Source organism: Hippocampus guttulatus, chromosome 20 (assembly GCF_054856545.1).
Source record: "Hippocampus guttulatus isolate MCC_2025c chromosome 20, RoL_Hgut_1.0, whole genome shotgun sequence".
NCBI classification, from domain to species: Eukaryota; Metazoa; Chordata; class Actinopteri; order Syngnathiformes; family Syngnathidae; genus Hippocampus; species Hippocampus guttulatus.
This window is the reverse complement of record NC_141280.1, coordinates 1,598,908-1,620,558: the sequence shown is the minus strand read 5'-3', so window position 1 is coordinate 1,620,558 and position 21,651 is coordinate 1,598,908. Positions and strand designations below refer to the sequence as shown.

The 21,651-nt window shown below is 44.7% G+C and overlaps 1 protein-coding gene across 2 annotated transcripts; it reads left to right on the top strand.

Moving 5' to 3' along the window:
* The first annotated feature begins 33 nt into the window (after positions 1-33).
* LOC147187442 (serine/threonine-protein kinase pdik1l-B) lies at positions 34-21,649 on the top strand. Of its 2 annotated transcripts, XM_086099739.1 has the most exons (7): positions 34-207; positions 581-694; positions 3,466-3,557; positions 3,634-3,747; positions 15,703-16,406; positions 16,524-16,749; positions 18,461-21,649. In XM_086099739.1, the coding sequence occupies exons 5-7, from the start codon at positions 15,714-15,716 to the stop codon at positions 18,697-18,699; spliced, it is 1,158 nt and encodes a 385-aa protein (XP_085955865.1). In that variant the 5' UTR covers positions 34-207; positions 581-694; positions 3,466-3,557; positions 3,634-3,747; positions 15,703-15,713; the 3' UTR covers positions 18,700-21,649. The 2 variants fall into 2 exon arrangements, with proteins under 2 accessions (XP_085955865.1, XP_085955866.1); XM_086099740.1 differs by lacking the exons at positions 34-207; positions 581-694; positions 3,466-3,557; positions 3,634-3,747 and adding an exon at positions 15,084-15,183.
* Positions 21,650-21,651: the final 2 nt, after the last annotated feature.

Here is a 21,651-nt window from a genome sequence, read left to right as displayed (position 1 = left end):
AGCAGTCACAGATGGATAAGGGTCAAGTTCGGGAAGTCCGGCCTGGGGGGGGGTGAAGAAGGCGGTTACACAGGATTGCATCAGGGCCAGTTTCAAGGAATTATTCGCTTATTTTGATGTATTTCTTTATTTGTTAAGGGCCAAGCGTCGCTGGCGGGAGATTGTCCAGCCACCACCGGGATTTGGATCGTGTTGGTGTGATGAATGGTGAGTGCAACCGGATGCAATGATTGAAACAAAATTGCAACATGATTCAAAGTCATACAAGAATTCTTGAAGTGGGTTTGTGCAGCAAAAAAAAAACAAAACCAAAACAACAACAAAAAACGGCCAAACAAAAAAACAGCAACTCAACAAACTGGGTAACTCCGTAGTCAAGGTGTCGTTGTTTTTCGAGAACTTTTGTGATATCGTAAAGAAATTGGAGGACAAACTATAGGCGGCGCGATGTCTGTCAGTCCTAAAATGGTGCTGATGAACTGTCATTTAGCGCCGACGGCAGCCAGGTTAAACTCAAGCTCATGGACGATGCCGATGAGGGCGTGATTCTATTTCTCCATTTTGACGTTTTTCTCCACAGATGGGAGAAATCACATGGTTCGTCGTGCCTCGGAGTGAGGCAGGCGGCGTCCGTTCTGAAACGTGAACTCCCACGCGAGGAAACCAAAATGGGTCCTTGATGACTTCTAAAAAGGTGCGCTGCTGAAAATTTGAAAGGATGGTAACACCGCTTCTCGATGCAATGCCAGCTCCATCCAATGCCCCATCCATCATGTGCCCCCCCCCCGCCCCCATATTCCCAAATATAACAGGTTACAAAGGGGGAGGGGGGGTGAACAGCCACTCAGATCATTGTAAATTGCTTTTGCTCATACACAGCTGCCTGGCCTGGCTTGTTGGTTTATGGATCACAAACAGGATAAACCGCATGCGCTCGCTATGCTCGGTTAATGTTGAGCTTTGGGTGCTTTTGTGTGTAAACGCCGTACTTTTTCACTTTATGATGCCTACTGGCACCTTTTAAGCAAACAGATGCTAAATGTGAGCAAAGTGACATGCTTAGCTGCGTAGCTCTTAACTATGTTTGCGTTTTCAGAATGTTTTTGTTGGCTGTTCCCTCCAGTTCCGTGAAATGACGCTTGTAGGGAGTTCATAATTGCCTGTCTTCTGCGTCAACCGCTGAATTTTTTTTATTTTTATTTTTATTTTTTTGTGCAAAAAAGACAGCTTACAGTTTTTATTTGAATTTTATTGCTTTGTATGAAATCTCATTCCGGATCGCTTTCTTTCATTTTTATGAACTTCAGGCAGTCCCCCCCCCCCCCCCCCCCCCCCCCGTAAATTTAGCGTCATTCAAAAAAACTTTGGTTGAACATCTTTTATAGTGCCGAGTTGTCACGGTTATACAATCGGAGGTTCCAGATTGCGGCCTCCCAAAACCACGGGCGGGTTTTAAAAAACACCTTATCACGTCCACACAGTTCAAAGTCTGCATGAATCCATCCGTTTCATGTAGTGCCTTTCAGACCAATGTGGGAAAGTGGCCCGGTACATCGTGTGCCTAATATTCCTGTTTTTGAAATGTGCGAGGAAATCGGACCACGTGGAGAAAAAGAACAATTTAGGAGAACGCGCAAATCTCACAAGCCGAGACTCAAAGCTGACACCTCTCACCAAAAACTTTTAAGAAGTTGCCTTGGAAATATCGATGACAGATATTCGCCATTTTTATAGTTTTGGGGGTGGGGGGGTTTGGGAAAAATTATTGCTATTGTTGATCCTTTGAGGAAACACAATCTTTCACACTTTTATAAAACATTCAGGTCATTTTTTGCATGATTTTAGATGTTGTAATCGACTACTATTTTTTAGGGAATTATCTCAATTCCCTTCGAAAAAAAACAAAAAAAAACAATAATAAATTGTCCAGGGCACACAAGTATTCACTTGTCATCAATCAGTCAATTTTGAATGGTCGGCTAATCACGTTTCTGGAAGAAACCTAATTTACAACACGGGCCGCAGTGTACTCAAGTTCCCACTTGTCAATGTCGTCTTGTCACGACATAGATGTGAGCTACTGATGACTCAATAATATTGCTTTGGGGACATATTGAGAGTGAGGGAAAATCTTTGACCAGCAACTGAGTGGGTGGAATATTTACGGGTTCAGTGGGGCGCATATTGCAAAAAAAAAAAAAAAAGCAGAGAATAGCTCACTGTGACCATTCCCGTGTAGGAACATAACACATCGTCAATAGCATGTGAAAGAGGCTGTGAGTAGCGCCGGTCCATTTGGAAATACACATGCAAGGCTTAGTGGGAAATCATCATCAGGGAGATGTTTGTTTGTCCCCTCTGAAATGTTTGGAATGATCACCACCTGCCTACTGACTCAGTCCATTTTCTAGCGCTGTGCTCTCCCCTGAAGCGGTCCCCCCTTCTGATCGAGTTAATGAACAAATTGGTGACCCAACAGAGCATTCACACGCTGGTGCCGAGCTTCGATGCGTTTGAGCAATACGAAGGCGGCTTCTACGCAACCCGGCCGCATTGTCGAGAAACAAAGCTGCGCGCCGCGTTTTACCTCGGTCTGCCTCACAATCGAAAGTTCTGGATTTCAATCTGGGCTCTGCCGTGGACTTTGCGGCATCATCTCCTCTTGTGTTGGCTTTCTGCCGCTTTCCTCTTGAGCTTCGAAAACGTGCGTCGTGGATACATTGTGCCCCATTTTCATGCAAATCAAGATCGTTGATTACTTTTACATGTTTTGGCGGCATCGTTTTTGGTTTTTTTTTCTGCAGGATTGTGTCTTGTGCGCAATTACAACCAATTTGAACACTTGAACCCGCTTAGGTTACCAAATGTGATTCTTTTCACCTCACAAGACAAGAAAAATGATCATGCTCTTGTCATTTTCCAGGATGCTTGCTCTCGAGCTAAATGTTCTGACAAGTTTGCACATTTGCCATTTGCTAAAAAAAAAAAAAAAAAAAAGCCACTTTGCAGCAGAAATGACAGCAAAAACAGCATTCCTTTGGATGTAACCTTGGGTCTTGGTGCTTATCAGCAAACTCTTTTCCATTTTTATTGTGCTGAAGGCTCTGTGACAGCTTTGCCATATCTTGGAACATTTCCTATGGCTGAACAGTACTTCAAATTGATTTCTTTGCCCATTCTTTGGCTGACACCGTGGGCCATCAACCCACAACAATTTTCTGCTCTATCGCCAGGGTGTGTGTGCTTGTGCGCGTATTCATTAAATTGTCCTTCGGCGTTGAAGTGAGTGTGAGTGGTTGTTGGTCGATATGTGCATGCTCGTGGCGAGCTGGCGACCACTCCAGGGTGTACATCGACTCTCATGAATGTACTGCTTGTCACTATGCATCGCTGGCATAGATAGATAGACACTCACGCCGAGGAACAATTCCGAGTGTTCCATTAACCCGCCGTGCATGTTTTTAGAATGTGGGAGGAAATCGACGGAGGCACGGGGAGAACGCGCAAACTTCACATCGGGAGGCCGGATCCGGAATTGAACCCTGCGCCACTGCACTGTGAGGCTGACGTGCTAACCAGTCAACATGTGTGTATGTTTATCAATCTATTTTCAACAGCACTTATCCTGAACAGGGCCGCAGGGAGTTGCTGGAGCCTGCCCCAGCTGACTTTGGGCGGAAGGCAGACAACACCCTGAACTGGTCACCGAGTGGGGAACCCATCCCACACTGCCTGCACACAAGTCAGGTGAGTGTACCACTACACACACACACACACACACATATATAGATATATAGATAGATCGTTTTTTTTTTAGGTCTTTGGACCCTCACTGGCTACCAGCGGATAGAGTGTCCACTACGCAGTACACTTTCCTCTCTAGGCACTAAGACCTCCTGCCAAGAGTCTAGGAGCTCATTACGGGCATAGTTACATTTGGGGGGGTGGGGGGGGGGGGGGGAGAAAGAAAGATCAATAGTCAGTCATAAAGCAAGCTTTTCCCTCTAAATGAAGGAAAGCACAAAAATGAAAATGAACCGGAGCAAAGAGGCGCATGTCCTTCTGCTCTCCAAAATAGTCCTGTCCATCATCCCCTTAATGCTTTTACCCAGACTCAAAACTGCACACGACAACAACCACGCTTGTTTTGTGCCTCCATTAGTGTTAACGAAGACCCTGAAATTGTTTTTTTTTTTTTTTTTTTTTTTTTACCTTTGAAAACAGGAATCAATCAGAGCATTCATACAAGAACCACTAGTGTGGTGCTTTTACTCTGATTTTCCCCGAGTACATCCCTTATGGAGGCCTAAAAATATACAAGAACAAAGTCTGTTGCGACCACTTCTTCAAAAGGGACTCTAATGGGATGAGTTTGCATGTGGAACTTTTCAAATGTCATGTCTGAGAAGAGTTATTAATAAAGCAACTAGTGATTGAAATTAGCTTCGGCAGGTGTGAGGAAGGGCGCGGATGGTTGGTGGGTGACATGAATTGGGGGGGGGGGGGGTTGCGGGGGACAAGAGAAGAAAAAGCTCGGCGCTGTGACTCACTCTATCTCGTCCATTAGTTGGCGACATGCAACTGAAAGGCACAAAGGAGCCCGCTAATGCACGGATAACCCGGAGGTCCGTCTGCGTCTCTTTCTTTGTTACCTTCTTGCTCTCTCGTTTGCATCCACTCCGACGCTGCACGTTGCACCATTTCGACCTGCTCCTTTCTCCTCCTCCGTGTCTGCGCCTATCAATCCGTGGCCAGAATCGCTCATCCCTATTGACATATTTGCCAAGGTTGCCGGCCATTTCGAGACGAGGTGGTTACTTTTTAGGGTGGGAAATGATTAAAATTCCCCGTTCTGCATATAACATCCCACGGGTCATAAACGTTACTCGATTAATTCCTTATAACCCGAGGAGATTCATTAGTGTTTTATCACCGTACGTTCTGTGGCCGCTTGATCAAAATGTGTTGATCTAAGCTAGCATGGCCATAAAGATTGATTTGATGTGTGAAAGGAGAGAAAGTGGACCCCCTCTCCCCCTTTTTCTGTTTCAGTTCCATTTAATATGACAACTTAATTTCTGAAGCCTGTTTAGTTTAGAAACAAAGTCAGAACAATGTAAATAACAGATTAGGCTTCCTCCCAATATTTCAAAATAGCATGCCTGTCAGGCTCATTGAAGAGTCGGCATTATCCAAAAAGGGAATGGAAATTTGTTGGCAAACCACATGAGAGCTGTCCCGCGGTGCCAAATCGCTCCATTATCTCTGTGGGGTACAAAACATAATGTCCTCAAAGGAAAAATAGTTCCCACCAGTTTGCCATCGTATCACTCCTTATCTATTTGAGCAGCTGTAACATTTTCTGTAAAACATCCAGAGATGGTTTTGACACCTCAGCTGGATGAGATGACAGGGCCATCGTGGACTCTCAAAATCCTTTTCCCAAAAATGTGTCTGTGAGCGAGCTGTTCCGCCCTTCACTGTGTGCAACCGTGGGAAAATTTGAAATAGTCATTCGCGCCTTTGTCACATCTCGGCTGGATTGACTGTAATGCACTTGACTTTGGAATCAGCCAGTCCTCCATTACGCGTCTCCAGTTGGTCCAGAATGCTGCTGCTCGCCTCTTGACTGGTACTCGTAAGAGGGAGCACATCACGACTACTCTGGCATCCCTTCACTGATCCCGCCCCTTGGAATGACCTCCCCTTGCTGATCGTCTTTGAAACTCATTTTTATTCTTTGGCTTTTGACTCGGCACGAGACTGGATTTTTAGTTTGAAGACGCTAGACATACAGTAGAGTTGATTAGAGTTTCAGCTCAGGAAAACTAGAACTCTTGAATTATTCACTTCAAAAACAAAAGTGAGGCAATTGATTGCCTGACTCTTTTTTGGAGCTCTGCTAAATTATTCGGGTTTAACAACATATCTGAAGCTGTACAAGTATTGCTGTTTTGACTTTCACCGAGTTCCTAAACAAAGGGTAGAATTGTCAAATAAATTGCCGCGGTGCTTTGTGACCTTCAAAGTACTCAATGCACCTGTGAAAGTAGCGATAGCGTTTTTTGCCGCGTTGACAGTTGCCCGAACCGAAAAGGGACATTTTTGTCAATGGCATATTTCTCATTAAAATGATTCTGTTGTTTCAGACGTATAACAACGAGCATCATGCAGTAAACACACCGTGTGGTCCTGTAAAAACGCTGATAAAAAGACACACACACACACCAAATCACAGGATGACCTCGCAGGACGGCGTAATCCAGCCTGTGCAGCCGCAGATAAACGGCACGCGGTAGCGGGAAAGGTGAATCTGTAACTGACCTTCCTCTCAGGAAGGATGCTTAATCTGAGAGAATGCCCTTAATCCAATTTGGATGAGCCCGGCACAATTATTTGCACTTATTACCTGGCCCGTTGCAGTGCTCGAGTCAGTTTCTTGTCACTCAGTTGCAGAACTGACAAATGATGAGGACCATGACATCGAGTAAATGAAGAGTTAAGGCGCTGGCGTTCAGGATCAAACTATTAATAGCCACCCATTAAGTAATGTGTGATAATGTGCAATGCGATGCAATGGCGACGCTATCTTCTCACTTCCCTTTGTCGTATTTTAATTTATGTGACTCCATATCAGCAGGAAGGATCACAGTACTGGTTGCCAAGGCGCTGCTTCGTCTTGCACCGTCTTTCGTTCTTATCTATCTTATCTTCCGTTTATCACGGGTGAAACAAATTGAGCTGGAATACAATAAACCGCAGGTTTTCACTCTCCTCCCATCCCAAGTAGACTAAAACAACCGTCCCCAACCCGCGGTCCGCGAACCAGAACCGGGCTGCACAGAGACAGAGCTGTGAGCAATTTTAGTCCATCCGATGTGGCGGAAAAGTGCGCGACTCTGGCCCCCTTCTAACATTGGTTTGCGAGTAAAAATGAACAGAATCTGGCATATAAACGAAAGAAGCAGCGCTACACAGAAAGAAATAATAACAAATTGACCAAAGGTATGGGCATCCATGACTTTCGAAAATGAAGCTATTTGCAACGCGGAGGAGGAAGCTGTTGTGCGTGCTATAACGTCAAAAGCCAGGCAACGCAAGAAACCTGTTGAATGAATCATTTGAACAACTGGCACCCAAAATGCATGAAAAGTGCAAGCAAAGTTTGCACAGCCTGCCCACGTAAACATGAGCGGATTAGTTGCGAATAACGAGTCGGCAACCACCGGATGTCACGTTTGAAAGTCGCAATGATGCTAACGGCGCATGTAACTTCAAAATGATGATGTTGACATTATAAGGCGTGTTTATTATTCCTAATCGTTCGGAGTTCACTATGTTAATTTATTGTATACAACATTTGTTATACAGTAGAATAACACCGTTTGAAGCATTGAGGGTTAATACAATTTAAAAGCAATGGGGCTGGGGGGGCAATGGTTGCCGGTCCGCGAACAGCATGTACCTGTCTCAACCGGTCCATGACACAAAAAATGGTTGGGGACCACTGGACTAAAACACTCGCATATTCTATGGCACTCAATCCAAGTGTGGATATTGGATCCTTTCCATTCCGACTTCATGCATGGCGCTCCCATTAGATCAAGTGAGCATATCATTAGTAGCGTTTCCCTCAGTTGTACTCCGAAATGAGAATATAGCTTCATCGCACCCATTAACTGGTTGATATCTCGATCGCAGCAGCAGATGTGCCCTTTCTAGTTGGGGACACACTGGAAGTCACACGCACACACGAATATCACACTTCTCATTTTAGCCCCCCGTGGAGCCTCGTTAATGGCCCCAAAATAAGATGCTATGACCAGGAGAGAACAAGGAGCAGACACGGTGACGTTGTATTGCGCTCGACGTGTGGAAGATGCTGCAAGCTTGCGCGTGATGGGGGATGCGAGTTGGAGGATGTGGTGTGGTCAAATTCCATTTCGGTTCTCAGTGGCTTTCCGCTGGCAATAAGCTACGATCGACCGTTTCAGTTGAATTTCATGTCCGACTCGCGCCAAGTGCGAATCGCGAAGCTATGACACGAGGCAACCGGCTTTTCAGATATGTGACAACGCGCACTGACGTTGCTCCAATGTCTCCGGCGTGACTTTCCAGCAGAGCGTATTACAGAAATCCCGCAGCGCGTTCGGCCGCAGACACGGTTTCGCCATTGATTCGTTTGCTGTTAAGCTGCCTTGACACTTGCACAAAATCCATCGGACACGCAGCCAGAGGAAAGCAATCGACCACTTCAGACTTTTACATTGGTGAGGAATGAGGCTGAAAAAGATGGACTGCCAAATGGTCCGGCAAACGCGTAGGGATGAGGGAGGCACACTGAAATAAAAAAACTTTTCTCAATCAGCAGCAAATGCCACATCCCCCCCCCGCCCCCCCATCTTTCCAAGAGGCCAATGGACCTTGGATTTGTTTGAAATTTCAAGTTACCCGCCACTAAAGCATTAAAAGATGTTTAAATGATCTGTTTTGCGGAGTCAAACTGTCTCCATCATAATTTCAAGCCAAAGCGAGTGAAAATTTGCCCTTCTGGACTGTCGGGCGTGTCTAAAAAAATAGGTCACCATTGTTGTAAAGACTTGAATTTTTTTTTTTTATAATACCTGACGATGTAGTGACAAATGTGTAGTGGGCGATTGTAGCATGTGCTCAGGGAAGTGAGTCTTAAAATATGACTACTACGATACGATATGCATCATTATTTTCACAGCACGAGCTCACCGACGGCACTCGATGCAACACGGCTACATCTCGCATGTCCAAAAGGCTGCTTCATATAAATCATGTCCTGTAAACATGCTTCATCCCTCATGAAACAATTCCTTGCTGCAGAGTCATTTATCCGTCAATGGCACATTAAGCGCCCATTTTATCGCTCGCCTGCGCGACAAACGTCTTCACCGATAATGGTCCAAGATTATGCACATTCATTACCATTGTCATTAAAATCATCATTGCCCTGCGCTTAGCATAATAACAGCATTTGACTGATTCCTCCCTTGTGCGCCTTGCCTATATGTTGGACGCAGATAAGTCGCCTCCATCGTTCTTTCAAGGTTCCCTTTGTCTTATGTTGTCTAATATTGCGATGCCTCGCCGCCAGTCAAAAAAGCAAAGCTGCTTACGCAAAAAGCGCCAGTGTTCGCTATTTATCTTCTCCTGCCCCTGCAAAAAATGCATCGTGGAGAAATGTTTCCAAATGTAGTTTGCCGTGATCATAATTGCAATTTCCTCATGACTTTCAGTGTGCCACCACTCAAGTTTGTTATGAAAAAAGTGAAGGATTGTTGCCAAGCTATAGCACAATATGACCCAAACTGGGAAATCTGCATTCATCCCGATGTTCCATTTCATATACTCTCAGTGGATTTAATGAGGAAGACGCAGCTTTCTGGAATGTGTTTTTATTTCGTGGTCATTAGCAATTCTTTATGAATCCCTAAGACAGTTGCATATTGCAAACGCGGTGCTCTACAGATGAAATCATTCCAAAGTGTAGTTTTAAATGACCAGACCAAGCAAGTCATCATTCTTTTGTTTTTATCACACATACTCCTTATTTGGGATGAGCAAAATAATCAATGTGTGGATTAATTGCTCATTAAGAATACTGTTGATATTGCGCGATATCTCACTGTGAATCCAGGAGGCAGTATAGAGTGCAGTAATCGTCTGTAACCAGCAGAGGCGCTGTTGATTTTCTCGATGGAAAAATACTGTACTTGCCTTGGGCGCAATCTTAAATGTCCACATTTTTCATTACAATTGATCATCTTTCCTACAATTGCTCAAGCAAATTTGGTTGACCCCTGCCCTTACCGCATGCAGATTTTAGAAAACGTCTTCTTTACTTTCTTTGTCTAGCAGCCACTACAGTTGGATTTAAGTCCGCTACGTCTCAACCCATTACAAAGTGCTGCTAAGTGCCATCTCAGCACAGCGTGGGGCTATCTTGTTAATTAAGTAGTAATCATTTGTAGTGTGGGCACTGCAGAGGGTGAAGATGGTACCCTCGGAGCAACAGGGAGACAAATAAAGTCGTGGGGAATACATCACTCCCCAGCAAAGAATGATATGATTCCAGCTGCGGGTGGATGTTTTGCAAATTCACAAAGCTTTACACAGGAGGAGCAGAAAGCAAAAAAAAAACAAAAAAACGCAAGCGCAGGAGAAAATGTTAAAGCTGATGATCCGGTGGCAACATTATCCCTCTTGGATCGATTATCCACAACAATTACATCCAGAAGAAACCAATCTTGTAAAAGTTTTTTTTCTTTTTTGCCTTCATCTCCAAGAGCATTTTCTCCCCTTTTGACAAACACCATCTTGACACACAATTGGGTCGCCATGATAGAAATTCTACCACCCCCCCAAAAAACTTCCTTACCTTTATCTGTGACGTAGCGCTTTTCTTCGAGAGCTTCTTCTGTGGCTTCAAGGGAGTTTGTAATCTCAGCTTGTATCCTTAGGCTAAGGATTTCAACAACTGAACACATACCTCCTCTGAGGCTTCTTATAAAGGCACACCCCTTCCCTACTGGCTCAGCACCAAACCTCCTCCCCCTCAAACATCATCATGGTGAGAGTGGGGTGATTCCCCCAATCTGTTATGTATGAACCGGGTGGATACAGACACACCCACGCACACGCACACTCACACTCGCACGCACACACACACACACACACACCCGGCATGGCCCGTGCTGACGTAGTGAACAGTGCCTACGCCATCGGTTTCGTCTTCATCGAGCAACTAATGGAACTCTAAAAATACGCAAAGGTGTCCATAAAACTCACAACCTTAGACACCAGCTCGGTATCAAGGTTGAGGGAAACAATGCCACCTCACAGTCACAACATTATGACAAAAAGATGTAAAATCTTACGAGATGGGACGAGACACAGAAACCAATGTATCGGTGGTAGCGGCACACTCCGTGCAAGCGATTGTGTGTCCGGTTTATGAATGGCGGTTAATAGAGCGCAATCAATTGGTAGAGCATATGCAGCCTGCCTGGTTTTGGAGATGGCAGCCGACTCATGAAGGGCATTTAGGAAGCACTGCCCGTAGAACTTTCGGCGGAGGCTATTAAGAATCATTACATTAGTTACCTCTGGTACATCATGTTAGATGAGCGCTGTCATGCTTTTTTCGCCCCTTCGATGTTGCTCATTTGGTTTCGCTGTGACACAACAATGTGCAAAACTATTAGGCCACCAATTCCTTTCACAACCTTTTTCCTGGCAGTCATTTCAACAGAGCAAAATGGTGAATGGTCGGACAGATACATTTAGCAATGACATTAATGAGATCTCAGTTGGGTTTCACTTGGAGAAGCAGAAGCTTCCTGTTATAGCTCAAGCGTAATGGCAGCTGACGACAAATGATTAGAACTGTTTTCTTTTTCTCTAAAAAGGGGACTTATGATGCGTTTCTTGAGTACCTGGCCACGCGTCAAGGATTTCATGCCTGAAAATGTGGCTGTGAGCGACACATTCTCCATTTCTGCCCCACTGTTGCATAACAGTCGAGGAAACTTGCATTGTAAGTGTCCTTACACTGAGTTTCAACGCCGATGACTTGGCGGCAGGGCTGTGAACATCCGCGGCGGAAGAGACGCTTTTGACACGTTATTTTGTCAAAAGCAAAAAAATTGGACGCACGGATTAGCATTAGCATTAATTCGTGGCACATACTTTACTCTTTGGTGAAGATTGTGACCCGCAGGTGGTCAGGCAGAGTGGGGTGTATTTGTGATTGTATCTGCTGATATTGGTGTTATCGTTTAACAATACCAAAACAAAACTGAGATGACATGACGGGGAGCAGGAGCGGAACCCTTCCACTGCCACCTGCTGGAGACAAAACAGAACCATGACAATTGGCCTGGACAAAATTGATGGCGTCTTCAAGTCAACATTTTGTTCACCGCATTCAAATGATTTCTGTAACACTCATTGACACCTTTTCACTCGTCAAGAAGTATTATGGCTGACCAGGATTCAAGGGGTCGCCTCTCCAAAAGTTCAATAGCATTTAGGCTTTTAATGCTCCAGGAGGTGACCTGCATTGGAGAACAAGCTTTTTGATAGTCTTGAGATTGCGTTGTACAGATTGCACAGATTCAAGACACATGTGTAGCGCATGTGGCAAAATATCTCCAGAACAGAACCGCGCATCGTCGCTGTTTTAAAAATAGATGCCTCCTCCAATTTGCAGTACAGTAAAGCAAAGGGGAATGCGGTAATCCATCCTCATCCCCATCTTCATCAAAACGTCCCAGCAGAAACAACAATTATGACTTCAGTTGTGTCACCAGAGCACCAAACGTCAAGTCCATTTTTAACTTGAGCTAACGTTAGTGTCCTGTAAGCGCGTGAATGCTCCTTGTGTACCTGCTGGAGGTTGATAGTGATGGCCGAATCGCTTATAGACAAGAGCCCTCACTGCAGCTCAGATAAGGCGCACAGAGGAGCCAGCGGCCGTTTGTAGGTCTGCCTGTCATTGATACGGCCGCTGTCCGCGGCCCGGCCACTCAATGCTTCCTTTGGTGGCCAAGACAGTGATGAGCTTGACAACGGTGAGAGTGAAGCCGCACTTGGCCGCGTGCCGCGCTAAGACCCTCTCGGTCTCGCCTCTTGGCGATATCACAAGTACGGCGGCGGGAATGATCTTGTAAAATGTTGGCTTTTTTTTTCCTCGACACATAAATGTGCGGGAGGTTTCATAACAGATGGCTGTTTCGTTGCCACTGTTGAGGGCTTGTTGTTTGTCTCATCTCCACAATGGTAACTAATACTTTTTTTTTTTTTGGAGAGGATCATATTATTTACATAATCAGAATGATTAATAAAGATACAGTATATCTATTTGCGCTTGCAGCCCGACCAGTTCCCAAACAAGTTGCTTACAACCCAGAGCTGCCATGCTATGGTAATTAGCTACGCGGATTACAAACACTAACAGCCTTGAATAGAAATGTGTAATTGCTTTACAGGCTGGCATGTTACGTACGTATGTACGTACGTACCCCGAGTTGTAAGCGTGGGCTGCCACAGTTCTTTATTCTTAGAAATTGTCTATCTTACCAAGAGTGTAAATGGTGGTCTGTCTCGATGTGTCACCCCCCCCCCCCCCCCCCCCCCGGAATGGACCGGTGATCAGCTTCCCTGTAGCCCAGAGGGGGTAAAGCCAAAGACAAAACAGATTGGATGGATAAAAGTATTTGAATTCTGGATACTTTTCTGATTACTATTACTCATCCATACTGTATGTTTGCCTTTTTGCTGTTTAAACTGGATGAGGATGTGACAATTGTGTCCCACCAGAAGAGCGATGGCTGATGCGCCCAGATAGCATGCGATCTCCGGCTCGTGCACCTCTCTTGCGAAAATACACTGCAGGAACCACCGAAAGAATCCGCGAATAACATATTCATATGCATGGAAGCACACAGCAGTGTTCGGTGTGTTTGCATTCAAGATCATTTCTTTTCATTGCCAGCTCATACTGGCCAAGGGGCATCTGAACCAGGAGGAACGTTTTGCTTGTTGCCATTTGGAAATATTCAAAGTGGGAATTCATCGCAGCAGTCCTACACGAAACGCATCAGGATTGTAATAGCAAGAAACGAGGATGCCATTGACACAGGCACCCTGGGTCCTATTGAGGGCAATTTTCATGTTAATATGGTGACTGTTGTGAAATGTATGACAGCATAGTAGGAGGTTGTTTATTGATGTTCACTCTGTGTTGGAGGGGGCTCAGGATAGACCTTTGTGGGATTAAACGGGAGGGCGTTGACCTCAATCAAGGAAATAATTACTGCTGCCCCTCCTATTGCCAGACACTTTAATTAGCCAACAAAGCTCCCATAGAAACACAGCGAGTCAGAAACCTGGGCCGATTGCAGCTTAAATTCCAATTGAATCCATCAGGATCTTTTCAGAAAGCTTCTAATGTCATATTGAGTATTTTACTGGAAAGTCAATTCCTGCATCGTGGTTTGTCTCCCCCAAAACTAGCTCCCCACTAAATTCCCCAAGTGGGAGGTGCGTTCTGTATCCAGCCACCGTCTGCGTCTTGTCAGTAGGTGACATATGATAATAGAATAAAGGGCATTTGCTTCAAGATAAAAACTAGTCAAGTGTGACGGACTTCACCCTGAACCAAGTAATGAGAACTAGGCAAGATTAGCATCGCTGATAGAGGCAATGGATCACAAATGCACAAACGCACGCACGCACGCACACACTTTTGTCTATCAGAGCTTCAGTTTCCTAATATATTCTCTCAGAATTACAAACACGCGCAAACATACAATATCCACCAACCCACCCAATCTGTGGTCAGTGTTCTTCTGGTTTACCGACAATCTTCAAAAATAATGCGGTGCCCACATTGTGTCTGATTAACTGTGACTGTGGGAATGAAAGTAACATTACACCATGCATATTTTTTGTTAAATTGCTTGAAGGAAACTGTTGTGGTACTCATGTTGATCCATGTCCTAAATATAGCTATTATTAATGAATTTTTCATTGTGTTTGTGCTGTCTCCGGCTACTCAGGCTTCCTCCCCCATTCTAAAACATGCATTTTCGATTCATTACATTGTCCTTAGGTGTTGAAGCGAGTCTGATTGGTTGTTGGTGTATATGTGCATGCAAGTGGCTGGCTGGTGACCAATCCAGGGTGTCAATATGGTGCTTGTCAGTATACATCGCTGGTACAGATACATAAACAAAGCTATACAGTATTTCCATCCATCCATTTTCTGACCCGCTTATCCTCATGACGGTTGCGGGCGTCTTGGGGCAGTAGGCAGAGTAGCGCCAACCGCATGGTACACATAGATTAACAACCATTCACACTCATAATTTGCACCTCTGTACTGCTACTTAATGTTTTTTTAAGCAAGTTCGAGTCACACGAACCAGAGACTTTAGCCATTGTGATTGGACGAATGCAATTCAAATTCGAACGCGCCCATCGCTCCGAAATGGCCAATCAAAACAAAGTGCTGAACGTCAGCGGCCATTCACAATTCTCGCACAGTAAGAGCGCGACGGGCTGAATACGGAAGTACGCCTACGTCGTTTTGTTTGGTGGCGTTTTTTTCCTTTCAGAACTTTATCGATTTAAATTGCAGCACTTTTGAGGGTAAGTTTGTGAATAATGAAGGTGCATTGACGAATAGTGCCGCGTCTTTGTCTTCACTTGAGTCTCGTGTATGAAAAGACGACGTCATATTGTGTCGAGTTGAACTTGTACGCGTTCGAAGAACCCACTGAGCTGCAGAATAACCATGGTTGTGTCAGTGCTGAGATGCTTTACCGTTAATTTAATGTTGTCAAAGTGAAACCGTATTTCATTTTGCTACTGCGTTTGCGGACGTTTAGTCATAGACTAAGGAGCCACCTGGTTTATGTACAAAGTTTGGCTTTGTCGCTGTACACATATGCTGACATATCCCCATAATAGTGTCTGGCAATTTCTATAATGTTATCGATAAACCATCCTTTCAGCTTTTGCGTCCCTCAGCATTCTCTTTGAATTTATGAAGTGCAATTTGTACATAGAGCCCCTTAAAAAGAACGCATAATTTCTTTTCTTATCTTATACAAAAGCTCTCATTATAATGTGTACGTGGTATTTATTTGCGCCGTCCTTGTACAACAGGCCTGTGAAACATGGAGGACCTGTACACTTTAGAGAAGGAGGTCGGACGAGGCAGCTATGGCGTGGTCTTTGAGGGTCTCATATCCAAAACGGGACAAAAGGTGGCTATCAAGCATCTGCCCTGCAAGGACCCAGAATGCATTGAACTCTACTTGCAAGAACTGTGGGCCATGAGAACCACAGCCAAGAACCACATCAACGTTATTGCACTGCACAGTTGCCTCCTGCAGACAGGACGGAGGAGTTTGAAGCCCCTAAGGAAGGGGAAACTGCCTTTACATCTTGTCGAAAGTGTGCTAAAAGGAAGTGTTGGTCATGATAGAGGTTCACAGTCTAACACTCGGAGGAGGACGAACTCTGTGTCCAGACTTCAAGACAAGACCAACATTTTCCAATCAAACCCTCCTTACCCTCCAACTCCAAAAAGGCCCTCAAATAGATCCAGGAAGAGGTTACCCGAGAGAGAGGATGAGCAGACGAGATCTGTGTGCTGCTCTGCCCTCTGGCTCGTGATGGAGTACTGCGATGGGGGGGACTTGAATCATTACCTGCTCTCCAGGCCACCGGACGCCCATAGGAACCATAGTGTGGTGCAGCAGCTCAGCAGTGCCGTCGCCTTTCTGCATCATCTGGGGATAATCCATCGAGACCTAAAGCCTGACAACGTGCTCGTCAGTGTTACACGCAATGGTCCTATTTTTAAGGTAGGTCTTACTACTTTCCTGTAATTGGATAAATATCTACCTATCTCCTCCCTAATTTTCACTTTTATGTTCAGCTTGTAGTTCATGCTTGAATTGGGCGTTGATGTCTACCTCCAGGTCGCTGACTTTGGTCTGAGCAAGATAAGTGAGGGTCTGGTGCGTGGAAACCTGGGCAGGAAGCACTTTTCTTCCACCTGTGGCTCAGACTTTTATATGGCTCCAGAAGTTTGGGGTGGCCTCACCTACACAGCTCAGGCAGACATTTTCTCGCTCGGCGTGATGTTTTGGGCCGTCCTGGAAAGAATCACCTTCCTGGAGGAAGGAAGCACACACGAGCAACTTGGTGAGTCAACAACGAACAGAAATTGGACCTCTATAAGATGTCCAGGTATACATCATACACCATTTGCAGTACAGTATTCTTTTCCCGTCTCTTGTACGACACCACAGGATATTCAGACTGCTGGAAAATAGCAAGAAGAAATTGAAGAAGTTAGGCGCTAATTGTTGATTTATCTGCAAGCTCCATTGAAGAGACACATTATTCTTGTCGTTTTTATTGAGGTGAATGACTTGGGAGACACGTTATATTTGACACAGTCAACAGCGGTTGCTTCCTTATTTGTGTTTGGAAACAATGTCACTTTCAGGTCACTTCCTATTTTCGGTTACCGTTTGTTGCCACTGTCACCCTCCGAACTAACTTGACCCCACACGTAACAATTTGCGATCCCAAATATTGAACATGATAAGCATTTCCAATTGCCAGACCGGAGACCGTTTTACGAAAACGTAGGGGAGCAAAATCACGATCAACACGCACCGACCCCACACCGCAGGATAATCTTTCTGAGACCTCAGACAATGAGGCATTTCCTGACTTTGATCAGAAGATTCGAAATGGGTGCATGTATAATCTGCTTTTACCAGGCACAGCCCGAAGTGGGAGGTCAAAGAGGTTGAGTGACTGTTTGTGTGTGTGTGTGTGTGTGTGCGCGAGTGATCTTACAGGTTGGTGATGCGGCACTGAATCGTGTTTGACTCCATTAACTGGGACATATTAAAAGTGTCAGATACTATACATCATGTGTTCGTCAAGCATGGGCGATTAATCGTTCATGTAAATGGCATAGAGATGAGGGATGGTTGAGAATGTCGAGAAGGGACGAAAGCACCACTGTCCCTCTTAATTCGAGACGACAGTGTCTTTGTGTGTCTGCCTTTGACCGGTAATAAAATTCATTCACTCAAACACCACCGCCTTTTGGTCACGGTTTACATTCATTAAGGTTAATTGAAACTTCAGGTGAATGATAATTGCAAGTGAGCCGGCATTTGGGCTTTTAGAATTAGCCTCGAGGCGGTATAGCGTTCCGATGCAACAGCTCGCCCCAAGAAAAGACTTTCAAACATCCCATGGTCAGTGATACTCTCATGAGGCAGAATAAGAATGGTTACGAGCAGAGTGGGAGCGAGATTTCGGTAGCATTTGAAACAAAGTACCGAGGCAAAATGGAATACAGCCGCTCACAATCCTCTTTGTCAGGCAGATAATGGGAGGGCCGGATGGGGTCATTTCACAGATGGATTAAATGCTCCGCGACTTGACTCTTTCCTTTTTCAATCGTCACACATTTACAGCGTGCGACTTTTTGCAAGAGAAAAAGAGCACATTGTCATAGATGTTGATAGAGAGTCACTGTGTTTGCCGCTTTCCTTTTCCGCATCACTTAGCTGGCCGGAACCTGCGTTGGAAAAAGAAAGTAAGACGAGACGGATCATCACCATTTCAAAATTTCCACCTTTAGTTCCACCTTTCTTTTGTTTATGCAAAGGTGGACAGTAAATAAGTGTGCACCCCCGCTTGTCAGTGGGACTGGGCGGAGAACAGAACAATCCCATTCCAACCCATTTGAAATAGCGATCAATACAAAACTGCCTTCAAAAACGGTTCAGCTGCAGTGTGATAAATATACATATATATATATATAGTGATGATTTTGGAGATATGAGTTGATCTAGCGATGACATATTTTCTTCTGTTTCCCCTTGAGGTGCTTACGTGTGTAAGGGTCGCTGGTTGACGCCACTGGGCGAAGCTTTGTGGGAGAACGCTGACCTCCAGCTGTGTATTCCCATGAAGTGGAAAAGAGCAGCCCCGCCGCCCAGCCCTCCCGGCCCGGCCATGTGTGGCCTGCTTCTCGCCATGCTCGCCTCAAACCCGGATTCCCGGCCCGTAGCGGACCAGCTGGAGTCCAGAGTGTGCGGCGCTCTGAAAGAGGACTCCCACTGAGACAAAGCGCTCCTAATGGCCACAGCCACCGTGGAAACGTTGCCTGGGTAGCCAAGTGACTGCAGTGTTTACTCTGTGAGTAAATAATAGCGGAGATGAGCGCGAAAAGCAAGGCCACCTCAAACCATTCAAGGTGATTGTGGCTGCCGAGCATTCCGCTCAGAGTGCTGCAGCTGTTGTTCAGCTTGGGAGTTGTCAACCGCCGCTTGTCATGTGAGTCCATCTCCCCTTTGTCACCACAAGGGTTGAAAAAGAGGGCAAATGTTTGCATTCAATTTCCAGAGGGATTTCAACTGGGCAACCGTGGAAATATTTCAAATCGAGAACCAAAATAGTTGTGAGGATTTATTTAGAACTGGGGTACGTTTTTAATTATTTATTGTTTATCCTCCTCTTTTTTCATTTGAGCAGCCACATCTGTGAAGGTTTCTCCTAAATCAGGTTTCGGCGAAGATAGCGATATTTAACTTCACCAATAAGAGCCAACCTTCAGTTTTGTAAAAGCGTCTTTTTTTTCCCCATTAAAGCCTTTCAAAAGTGTCCAACTTGACTACTTTCTAGAATTTCCCAACCCTAGTCATCACCTGTCGGTTGTCATCCAAATGCACAAATGTGATGATGACTTGATTATCCATCACACCGGTTGCATCATCCACCTTTCCAAAGATAATTCGGCTCCATTTGGAATGACTGTCATTGGACAGGACAGTTGATTAAAAAACAGTAGGGTGTCATTCTGACCTATGGATTGGCTGTTCATATGATTTAATCTCCATTACCGTGCCTACTGCTTGTTCTCAATAGGAGAGCGGCTGAGACACCCTCACACCTCGGGCCAATTTAGAGTCTTCAGTTAACCTAATGTGCATGTTTTGGGGATTTGGAAGGACGCTGTAGTCCCCGGAGAAAACAAGCGAGCAGTGGGCAAACATGCAAACTGAGAAAACCAGACCAGCGATCTGAACCGTGAACCTTAAACCTCAGAGCTGTGTGGAACATATTGTAGCCGATGTATCATCTTCAAAAGCGGCGATAAAGCGAGCAATAAAAATCATGAATGGAAGGTTGTATCAAAATTGGCGAATCAAATTAGGCTGGACTTTGAAATTTTAAATGGAACCGGTACCCCGACTGAGCTGTTGCCCGTACTTCCATGTCCTTATACATTTATGCAGCATACAAGTACACACTGAGCTCTTCTGGGACTTACTCAAGTTGTGTTCGATGAAAGCGTCATGCTGTTGCCGCCGGCCATTCGTTAAAAGGAGTATGTTGGAGCTGGATGTGGTTTCACATTGGAAATGACTATAATGTAACCCGAGAGATGTTGCTTCATGTAAATAGATAACGATGTTGATTGCATTTAAAAAAAAAAAAAAAAAAAATCAAAATGAGATTAAATTTGTCTTTCTTTTAATTGCCCCAATGTGATTGTTGTGTTGAGTACACATTCAGAGAAAATAAGTTTGTGTTTCATGCCCTACATACATTTCCCAGCTTTCATTAAAGCCAAGTCAAATATTTTACATTTGAAGGAACTCATGGCACACCACCAAAGAAAAATGTCACAAAAAGCGTACGCTTGCCGTTTGTTGGGGATATGGAGCAAGCCCTGTAATACAGTGGGTGAATTTTGCGCCAACACTTGACCGAAATGCCGATCTCAAATTTCCTCACAAACCAAAACGTGGTCCCAACCCGATAGAACAGAGCATCGAAATTTATCGACGTGGTGGTGGGTGTTTGTGTTTGGTCCGTGCGCTGCTTTATACACAATGAACTGCTGCCTGCGCAACTGAAAATGCAGGATTTATATAGGGCACAGATTCAGTTGCAAAATTAATAGGTATAAATAAACACGTCGCAATCCTCCCAGTAAATTCCCTAATGTGCGTCTGAGTCAGCCCATTGTTTGCCTTTCTAACAGCGGCGTGGGTGCGACTGACTCTGTGAATGTCACCTATTTCATTGGGCAAAAATAGTTTCGTCCGCTTGCTTGCTATGGCTGATTTATGAAGACATCGCCTTAATGACCTTCGAGTAACTGAAAATGATCACCTTACTGCAGTTTATTCCTTTTTGGTTCTGAATGTGAAGATTAGGCTGATGTTAAGTGCAGAGCTGGATCTATTTTGTGGGATAGAGGGCTGCAGCCGAGGGAAAAAAAACCCTCAAACTATTTGCCTGAACACCTTTAACAGAAAGCTGATGAACAATACAAACAAAATAGAATTTCTTTCTTGACTGGCTTTAGCGTGTTTTAAAAAGTTGACAGATTTTAAAGTGGCCCTTTCGTCCTTTCATTTTTCTGTATGCGGCCCTCAAACGAAAAAGTTTGAATACCCTTGCCTTAATTCTTCAAACACAATGCGAATCAGAATACTGTGTTTAAACCAGTGGGGGCACCTGGACCATATCCACAAGGAGATTTTTTTGACTAGACTTAAGCTTTCAAGGGGCCTTAATCGATTTTTTTGGGGGGGCATAAATATCGTAAAAGCTCCATATAACAAAGGCGGATTGATTATTATTTTTATTTTGTATTTCTTTATATTTACTTTCAAGACGATGCTTATTTTTAAGTAAAAAAAGAAGATGAACTAACTCCCTACTTATGGAGAACCCTCAGCTCGTAGAAGTGAGATGCAATGACAAAAAAGGTTCGGGGTTAGGGCAGATAAATAAGGTTGGGTAGCACTGGACTTGGCAGTACCTGCTCTCTGTCTGTGAGTGTTGCAGAGAAGATTAAACCAAAGTGGCTCCTGTACAAGAAAAAAAAAAACACTCAGCGCGACTGAGACGGGTGGGAGGGAAAGTCCTTTGCCATTTCACAGTTGATAAGCACTGAGCGAGGGCAGAAAGAAAGTGTGAATGTGGCCCAAAGCTCAATGCGTCAGGACTGCAACGCCAGTCACGACGCGAGCGCCGCATGCAGGAAATTACGCACGGCTG

Coding starts and splice junctions, on each gene's coding strand:
- LOC147187442 (XM_086099739.1), top strand. CDS start 15,714: ATGGAGGACCTGTACACTTTAGAGAAGGAGGTCGGACGAGGCAGCTAT. Junction 16,407..16,523: donor GCAATGGTCCTATTTTTAAG/GTAGGTCTTACT, acceptor GTCTACCTCCAG/GTCGCTGACTTTGGTCTGAG. Junction 16,750..18,460: donor AAGCACACACGAGCAACTTG/GTGAGTCAACAA, acceptor TTTCCCCTTGAG/GTGCTTACGTGTGTAAGGGT.